The sequence below is a fragment of the Orbicella franksi genome, chromosome 1 (genome assembly GCF_964199315.1).
Source record: "Orbicella franksi chromosome 1, jaOrbFran1.1, whole genome shotgun sequence".
In the NCBI taxonomy this organism is placed as follows: Eukaryota; Metazoa; Cnidaria; class Anthozoa; order Scleractinia; family Merulinidae; genus Orbicella; species Orbicella franksi.
The window spans coordinates 29002263-29012439 of NC_138145.1; the positions used below are offsets into that span (position 1 = coordinate 29002263).

Consider the following 10177-nt stretch of genomic DNA (forward strand, 5'->3'; position numbering starts at 1 on the left):
AATGGAAACAAGGTAAGTTGCCCATGACAACACCCCAATTTTAAGGCCAAAAGTTCGTCACTAAACTTCCGTCGCGCCTTACTCAACTGATAATCGAGGTATATACGAAATGAGACAGTATGGAAATTTGAAATGAATTGCAGAAGGAAAGCACTTTGCAAGTGTGAAACCCTTACATACCATTTTTGGCAATGTTTTGGTTAAAAGCCGTCAAAATTGTTGAGGGATCAAATTATTACCCACCTTTGCTATACATTTTGGATACAAGGTACATGTATCTTATAGTCTTTAATTTTGGAGCACTTGTTTGACTCCAAACATGAAAGACCAGTTCTTCCCTTTGGCAGCCATTTTGTTGATAATGGTCAGGCAAATGTCACCCGCTAAAAGAGAGCAGTGGTAAGTAGATTTACCACAAAAATTTAATGTTTATGACCCATCGACTGACTGACTGACAGAGGGAGTGAATATTCCCTTACTAACTGCTATAACTTGCTCATACAGCTACGCATTCACAAGTTAAAAGCATAATTACCACCAATAATGTTTAAAGAAGACAACTTTGAAGTTGCAAGGGAGTTCACATTATAAAGGTTACACTTGTAACGACCCTAGTAAGGCTTAAGCAAAGACACCTTGATCTTGAATACTCAACACCAGCCAATACAATTATCACCTTCCACATGACATGATTTTAAAGCTAAAAATAATGTTATTGAGCCTAGATTAATAAAAATAAAAATTAACATAGGTACTGTAAAGGAATGTCTGCTTACCAGGAGTTTCTGATTGTGGCACGAGACTGTCCCCTGATGCAAGAAATGACAACTGCAACTTTAGATAGCCTTTTACTCTTGATTTACTACTGCAGATGTTGAAGGGACATTGGATAAAAAGCTTCAATTAATGCACATAATTTAATTAGATCATTAATTTAAGTGTGATGCACTCCACATCAACTAGACGATGACACAACGTGCACAAAAAAGTGTCTTACCCTTATCAACCCAGAATACACACAAAAAGATTAAACTCCATCATGACATGATGAAATAAAAGTTGATAAATAAAGACTATAATTATGTACATGTAACTAACTTTAGTTACCTTCTTGGTCTCACACTGAAATTTCCTGGTCTGATTTGAACAGAAGGACCTTCAGTCTAAAAGACAGATATAACTTTATAAGTACATTGTAATTTGATAACTTTGTATCTTTAACAAGGATGTTACATGTAGTTAATTACTGCTGCTGCCTAATACTGGAAGCACATAATAATTAATACATGTACATGTAATCCACCTCTAAGGTAAAAAAGCCCTAACAAGCACCATAATCTTCGGTGGGCATGACTCAGATTCATTTTCACCTCCAAGAGGTGCCAGTTCTAAAGAAATAAATTAACCAACACTGACAATAATTATTACAATATTATTTTTTGGCTCAACACCCACAAGGAGCCACAGCAATAGCCCTTATAGTGCTCACTTTAGATTTTGGCACCCTAAAGGGTACCAGTCAGCAAATGTTTGACAGTGTGCCTGTGCAGAGATGAACAGTGACTCAGTGACTCTTATGTAAAGCACTGCTGCTACAACCACCTGGCAGAGGACGGTGATGAAGGAATTGAAAGAGATGGGCCTCTTATGGGTTGAAGCACAAACCAAAGCAGAGGACAGGGTTCAGTGGTGGGGCATGATTGTGGCCTTATGTCCCAGCTGGGATGAAGAGGATAAGTAAGTAAGTGATGCTGCTACAGGTGTGAGTCAGTGATCAACAAGTTGCAAGTGTACATAATATATTATAGTAACTGTGTTATTTGAAAATCTCTCACTAATATTTTTCTACATGACTACATGTAAGTTTAATAATTATTTTACTACAGTATGTTAAACAATACTTACTGGTAAACCAAGTAAAGGTAATTCCACTTCACCAAGAAAGTCATCTCTTGTCTAATGGAGAAAAAAAAACACACGTGTATATATATATATATATATATATATATATATATATATATATATATATATATATAGAGTGTAAAATTTGATTTTCGTAGAACAGTGCTCAATACATCAGAGTAGAGCGAAGTATACAATGTGGGAGGAAAAACACAAATAAACTACAAGTTCATCCTTACAAGCCTGTTTCGTGGTTGCCCACTCATCAGGGGATCCCCTGATGAGTGGGCAACCACCAAACAGGCTTGTAGGGATGAACTTGTAGTTTATTTGTGTTTTCCCTCCCACATTGTATGTATATATGTATGTATGTATAGATAGATAGATAGATAGATAGATAGATAGATAGATAGATAGATAGATAGATAGATAGATAGATAGATAGATAGATAGATAGATAGATAGATAGATAGATAGATAGATAGATAGATAGATAATTACCTACATGTATCCTTGTTCAAACTCATGACCTTTTGATTCTGAGCCTTCAGTGGTGTAGCTAAATGTTAGGTGTTCTACATGTACATCTACATTTGTACATACAGTACATACAAATTGAATGATATACAATGGCGTATAACTACAAAGATCTCACTCACTTTCACTATTTTCATCACCACATTTTTGTTCAAACGATTATTTTATGTTCATCACAATGATTGGAATACGATACGAGACATTACCTACAGATGCAATTCCATTGCAATAATTGATAATATCAATAACCATTGCTACTCCCTTAGTTTAAATTTTCTCTTTGCACCTGAGTGCCAACTGACAAGACTAAAGAAGGACAATAATTACAGTGTATGTACATGTAACTCTGTGGCCAAAGTGACCCACACCAGTTTGACAGAATAAAATGAATTGGAGTATTTGTCTAACTACTCCTCCTGAATGGAAATATTTTTTTTAGTGACAGGTCCCTCCTCCCCTGCCCCAAAGCAATTTGTCTGGTTTCTATAACAGTTTATCAATATCTACCCATACCAGGGCAAGGAGAGAGAGTTAGTGGGAAAGTATTGTGCTCATTGTGCTTGGTCCTTGAACTGCCCAGACCTACAGTGCTGCTCAGGGATAAGCAAACCAATTTTCATGCTAACAGACTGTTGAAAATGCAAGTGCCATCAAACACATACACCCATTGCTGTACCTGCATTAGACTGCATTTTGATTGGTTATTATTCACTGGTTTTGTCCATACATTGTAAAAGACATCATTAAGAATGAATGTCAAGTGTTATGCATTTAACAATGTGAAAAGTGTCTCATGAAAGAGAGAGAGAGAAAGAAAGTTGGTAATAAAATAACAAAGGCTTAACCCATTGACTTCCATGCCACCCATAACCGGTTGTGACGAGTGTTGGCCTTTGTTCCACTTCTAATGTCATCACCTTTAACCAAAATTGGCATCATCTATACTCAAGATCTGCAGGAGGGAAAGATCTTTCCAATGATGCCCAGATCAGAATGATCGGCTCAATGGAGCCTGAAATATGCATGAAAAAGCTCAGAAATTTGAGTGAAAAACTTGCAGCAAAATTTCCTGCGACTACACTAACAGTAGCTACTTGAAATTTTGATTTCTGCCTGAGCAAAACCTCTATGTAGCTGTTATGTTGCAAATGCCTTTTTGAGTAGATTGGAGCTACATGTAATTTGGCCCATACCCAGGCTGAAAGGCTCCAAAAAGTCCAAAAAATGTGTTTTTGGTGAAAAGCTCTGGCAGTCAGTGGTTTAATCACATGACCAAATTTTTCAAAAGATGGGTCCTTTTGTGATAAATTTGGAAATCTATCCAAAGCAAGCTAAAAAACACCAGTGGATTTACTTTTTTTTTGTTAACCCAAGGACTCCCATGCCACCTGTAATCAGCTGTGACGAGCATACAGTAAGCCTTTGTTCCACTTCTAACATCATCACCGTTGACCAAAATTGGCATCATCTATACTCAAGATCTGCAGGAGGGAAAGATCTTTCCAATGATACCCAAATCAGAGTTATCAGCTTAAACAAGCCTGAAATGTGCACAAAAATGCTCAGAAATTTGAGAGAAAAACTCACAGCAAAATTTCCTGCGACTACCATGGTAAAATTGCCTGCCTCGATGATACTTTCTCAGAAATTTTTGAACTAGCAGCAAGCCCAGTAGAAGGTCAATCACTGGAGCAAAAAGATAAGAAAAGGAGAAAAAGGAAAGGCAAAAAAACTTTACAAAAAAAGTCTAAAGACGTACATGTACATGTAGGTCACTTTCTCATCCAAAAAACTCTCAAAATTTTAGATTTCCCTGCATGCCTGAGCAAACATGTTGTAAATTGCAATGCTAGTGGAAGGAAAGGCATGCTGCCATGCTGCAAATGCCTTTTTGAGTAGATTGGAGCTAATTTGGCCCATATCCAGGCTGAAAATCTCCAAAATGTCCAAAAAAATGCATTTTTGGCAAAAAGCTCTGGAAGTCAATGGGTTAAAGCGATGAAGAAAACACGTGTACCCACATGCCTTCTAACATGTTACAGAAAACGTGCAGGCAAATTTCCTTCATGTTAATGGTGCGTTAAAAACAAGCGTGTGATGTTTGCTTTACTCTGAGTGGTACTGTAGGGCTGATATTCTCTCAGTATCGCCAAGCAGTTGCAATTGGTTAATGAGAGCATGTCATTGACAAGTGATGTAACACAACTTACAATTCTATTTTCATCAAATACTTCAAACAAGAGTCTGTTGTCTCTAGGGTTCACCTGAGAAGACAAAGGAAAAAGATTCACTTAAAGGAAAAAATGTACACGTCCTGTACTTATTTAGTTTACAATGTACATAGAAAGACTGTAGTCATCTACATGTAAATCAAATAAAGCACTGGATGTGCCTCATACTATTCTAAAATTATAACATAACTAAAGCAAAGCACGTGCTATGATTGGTTAATCTAGCGTCTACTATTTGCCCATAGGTGTACGCTGCTGAGATGTGTGCTAATGTTTACAAAGCAAATCTTTTGACAGACATTGTTTCTAAAGTAATGGCCGACGTCCTTCTGCCAGAAATGCGAAACTGTCTTCACAGTTGTGTGAAGATGAAACTTTATCAAGTTACTGATGTGCAGTCAGTTGTCATGAATGAATTTTTGCGTGCTTGTTTTCTCTTCTCACAAACTTTGAAACTTTTATTGAAGATTTAAATAAAATATGGAAGATTTAAATTAAATTTAAATAAAATAATTTAAATAGATCTCTGTCTTCTTTGACCGATAAGAGTGAGTTTGTTTTGCTCGGGGACTTTAACGTTAATTTTATCGACACTAAGATGAATAATGATAAGGCCAAGAAACACAAACTTCTCAAGGTGACAAATTCTCACCATTCAGACCAACAAATTAATACACCAACAAGAATAACGGAGAAGTCATCAACACTTATTGACCTATTGTTTACCAACACTTTTCATCGCGTTATTGACAAAGGCGTCATCTCATCACCTCTGAGCGAGCACTGTTTAATCTTCTGCGTGATGAAATCAGGTGTTCCCAAGGCACGTGGGAGAACCATTGAATACCGGTCATACAAACACTACTCAAAGTAGGAATTTCTCAAAGATCTTAGAGACATTGATTGGGACCAAGCACTAAACAAAGGGGACATTGATTCCGCTGTTGGTTGTTGGAACAAGCTCTTTACAAACATAGATGACAGCCACGCTCTGATGAGGAAATCAAGAATTAAGGGAGTTCATTCTCCATGGATGAATGCAAGGTTATCTGAAGCTATACACCAACAAGATTTTTACCATCGTAAAGTCCTGAAATCAAAAGCTGCCCACCACTGGTCACGCTATAAAGAACTGAGGAATTATGTAAACAGGGAGATAAAGAGGTGTAAATCGGAATACTATACCACTCTCATTACCGAAAACAAATCAAATCCAAGTGCATTATGGAAAACTCTTAATGACATAACATCTTGAAAGGAGAGAACTCCCATATCCTGCATCGAGGCAGACAGTGTTCAATACTTTGACCGCAAATCTATATCCAAGATCCTTAATGACCATTTCTCAACTATAGGAACTAAACTAGCTCAAAAACTCAAGTCTTACAGCTCTTTGTTTTTCTCAGTCTCCAGAAAACTTCCATTCACTTCAGAAATTTGTTCTTGAGTCAATTGCAGAAGACTTCATTCTCCTTCAACTTAAACAGCTGAAAACTAATAAAGCAATCGGACTCGACAACGTCAGCGCACGCCTTTTGAAAGATTCAGCCTCAGTAGTTAGTGGCAGCCTTACTAGATTGTTTAATCAATCTCTTGAATCTTGCACCTTTCCTTCTCTTTGGAAATTGAGAAAAGTGTCAGCGTTGTTCAAGAAAGGTGATTGCTGTGATGCAAACAATTATAGGCCCATAACAGTCCTGCCGACGGTGAGCAAAATACTTGAAAAAGCTGTACACATCCAACTATACGTTTATCTCACAAACAATAAGATCATTACATCCATACAGTTTGGTTTCAGACCAAAGTTATCAACTGGAACAGCCTTGGCTCACTTCACAGATAATATTCTCCAGAATATGGACACTGGTAGGATTACAGGTGCTGTATTTCTGGACCTATCTAAGGCCTTCGACACGGTAGACCATCATCTACTACTGCAGAAGCTAATAAACATTGGCCTTACCGACTCTACTGTCCAATGGTTTAGATCCTATCTCACGAACAGGTCGCAAATTACAACAGTTGGAGATGCTCACTCCTTAGCTGCTAAAATGCCCGTTGGGGTACCCCAAGGCAGTATTCTGGGTCCGCTACTTTTTTTGATTTATGTGAATGATCTTCCGAACTGTCCTTTAGCAAGTGATATTGTTCTTTATGCTGATGATACTGTACTTTACTACTCATCTAAAGATCTTACTGATCTTCAACGTCACCTCAATGTTGACTTAGAGACAGTGTCAGAATGGTTCTCCAGAAATCTCCTGACTCTTAATTTATCAAAATGCAACTTTGTCATCTTTGGGAGTCCGCACAAACTAAACCGTATCCAGGAAATATCTATTCAAGTAAAGGGTACTATAATCGATAGAACAGAATCATTCCAGTATTTGGGCGTAACACTTCATCAGTCTATGTCCTGGGCAGATCACATCGAATCTGTTTGTAAGAAGATTAATCAAAGGATAGGCCTAATCAGGAGAGTTAGAAATCTACTGCCATGTCAAGCCAGGGTCACCCTATACAACACCTTAATCCTACCACTCTTTGATTATGGAGACCTCGTTTGGGGGGACAAGAACAATCTCACCATAATGTCAGAACTGCAGGTACTTCAAAATAATGCTGCTAAAGTACTGTTGGGCCTTCCAATCCGAAGCTCGTCAACTCAAGCCTTAAAAAGCCTTGATTTCAAGCCACTTGCTTTAAGGTGATTTTTTCATCATTGCACTGCAATTCATAAGTGCTTAATTGGGTCAACAGATTTTGACTTCAGTTTCATTAGAAATCAAGCTGTTCACTCGCACAATACGAGACAATTGAACGATCTTCGTTTGCCCCTCCCTTGCACTAACTGGGGCAAGCAAATGTTCATTTATCAAGCAGCGAAGGACTGGAACAGCCTCCCACGTGAATTAAAAGACACATGTGTTTCATCTATTTTTAAAGCAAAACTGAAAACTTTTTGAATGATTTTAGCTAATTTTAATCTTTAGAATTTTAACTTTTTAACTAATACAAACTCTTTTTACTCTTATTTATTTTAGCTTGTAGTAATTTATTAGGTAACTCTTATTTATGTCATTTTTAGGTGATTTTTATTTAGGAGGGCTCCACTGAAAACCGCCTTTGGCGAGTTGGATTCCCTCACTAAATATTATTATTATTATTATTATTATTATTATTATTATTATTATTATTATTATTATTATTATTATTCTTATTCTTATAAGATTAAATTTGGAAATACAGTTAACGATAAAGATTAGCGAAAAAACTGAGCAACGACATTTCGGTGTCATCCTGGCACCATTTTCAAGTTAAAAAATATTTGTGCGAAAAGTAAATTAATTTATACCAATGGTAGAGGTGCAAAATTGAATAAATTAAGATTAAGATAGCTGTTCAATGTTCATGTTCATTCCAGTGAGGTGTCAAACACTGGTAATGAGTTCAGTGTCTGTTCAAAGCCTAAACAAATACTTTTGCGCGAATGGAGTCTGACTGTGTGTTAAGGCTCGGTTTCTTCTTGCGAATCCACAACATTTCGTGGATCAAGCAATCGAACTTTCCCTGACATTTCTTTAGGATCTTAAAGTTATTAGTCAGGTCACCAACTGTATCAACTCGGTGTTCATTTTGAAGGTGTTTTCCGATGGCGGTAAATCAGTGTTCCTCAATGCGCTTGTAAAGATGACGGCTAGTGTAACCGACGTATTCTGCATCACACAGATCACATATATAGTTATAAACAACGCACTGTTGATTGATCAAAGGTGGTTTTGGCTCTTGTACTTTGAGATCATCGCCAATTTTACAGCTTCTGAACACCGGCTGTAGTTTGTAATCAAGTTTATTACTCAAGTCCGAGAGATGTTTCTTTACTATGTCCGCTGATTTCTGGTCTTTAAAAGGCAGGACAATGCGGTAGATATTCTCTGTTGGAGGCGTCGATCTTGTGTCTGGTGACATCACTGAATTAACGAAACGGGTGATGGTGGAGTTCACAAGAGAATCTGAGTACTTGAGGTTAGAAAAGATCAGTTTAAGGCGTTTGCATTCTGTTGAGAATAGTTCCCATGTTGAGGACAAGCGGTAAGCACGGTTTAACATGGTTTTAACTAAAGATCTTTTATAGCGGTTGTCGACATGACTTTGGTGGTGTAAGAGGAGACCAGTGTTTGTGGGTTTACGGTAAACACTTGTTACCAGCTTGCAGCCCTTCTTGCATATTTCAATGCCGACAAATGGTAGTTTACCGTTAGATGCGATCTCCATGGTGAAGGATATGGATGGATGACAGTTGTTCAAAGTCTTCAGAAAGGCTTCTGCGGTTGGTATGTCTTTCATTGTGGCTAGTGTATCATCCACGTAGCGTCTGTAGAAGTCTGGCAACTTGTTCTCGTTTTGTAGCTTTTCCTCGATAGAACAAAGAAAAGTATTGGCCATTAGGGGACCCAAGGGAGAGCCCATCGCTACGCCATCAATTTGTTGGTAGAGTTGACCGTTAAATTGAAATAGCTGGTCCTTTGTTGCTACTGACAACAGTTCAATTAGATCAGCTTTGCTGATGTTTAGATGGTGTGTTTTGTTAAACCAGTTGTCAACAAAAGCTCTATCAGCAAGGATCTCGATGGTTTCTTGTAGTGGGACGTTCGTAAATAGCGAAGAGACATCATAAGATACTAGGATGTCAGATTCGTTGAGGCTCAGATTGCGAATCTCATCAGCGAAGGAAAATGTGTCAGATATTGTGTAGCTGTTGATCGACAGGGGCTTCAGTTTATCGTCGAGCCATCTCGCGAGGGCGAAGTTGTAAGTACTTGTGGCGGATAGAATGGGCCTCATCGCCAGTTTTTCTTTATGAGTCTTTGGCAGACCATAAAGATGGGCGAGTCGTGATCCTTTCGGGCAAACTGAGTCGGCAATCTATTGAGCAACTAAAACGAAGAGATGACATCGTAATCACGAAGCCAGATAAAGGTACAGGAGTAGTTGTTATGGATAAGGCAGAATATGTTCGCCTTTTGAGTGAATCTTCCATCAACGATACAGCTAAACTTACCGCCGTAAGTTCGGAGAGACCCAAGACGCGTGGACGACCGCTCAAAAACTACCACCCTTTACTGCAGAAAGAGAAACACCTTGAATCTGTCGTGCGCAAAATTCTCCCAAAACAGATTGCCGACTCAGTTTGCCCGAAAGGATCACGACTCGCCCATCTTTATGGTCTGCCAAAGACTCATAAAGAAAAACTGGCGATGAGGCCCATTCTATCCGCCACAAGTACTTACAACTTCGCCCTCGCGAGATGGCTCGACGATAAACTGAAGCCCCTGTCGATCAACAGCTACACAATATCTGACACATTTTCCTTCGCTGATGAGATTCGCAATCTGAGCCTCAACGAATCTGACATCCTAGTATCTTATGATGTCTCTTCGCTATTTACGAACGTCCCACTACAAGAAACCATCGAGATCCTTGCTGATAGAGCTTTTGTTGACAAC

The 10177-nt window shown here is 38.3% G+C and overlaps 2 protein-coding genes across 3 annotated transcripts in view; one reads left to right on the forward strand and one right to left on the reverse strand.

Moving 5' to 3' along the window:
- Positions 1–10177, reverse strand: part of LOC145501302 (E3 ubiquitin-protein ligase NEDD4-like) — a 37909-nt gene that overhangs the window by 20509 nt on the left and 7223 nt on the right. For both annotated transcript variants that reach the window (XM_081480796.1, XM_081480788.1), the window contains exons 5-8: positions 4650–4703; positions 1906–1956; positions 1108–1163; positions 777–865 (exon numbers count right to left, since the gene is read on the reverse strand). In XM_081480796.1, the coding sequence (XP_081336922.1) occupies positions 777–865; positions 1108–1163; positions 1906–1956; positions 4650–4703 (250 nt within the window). The remainder of the gene's footprint in view (positions 1–776; positions 866–1107; positions 1164–1905; positions 1957–4649; positions 4704–10177) is intronic.
- The window catches only part of LOC145501349 (uncharacterized), a 1883-nt gene continuing 1352 nt past the window's right edge, over positions 9647–10177 (forward strand). The window contains exon 1 of the mRNA XM_081480839.1: positions 9647–10177. This exon is cut by the window's right edge and continues 1352 nt beyond it. Within this exon, the coding sequence (XP_081336965.1) occupies positions 9668–10177 (510 nt within the window). The 5' untranslated portion in view covers positions 9647–9667.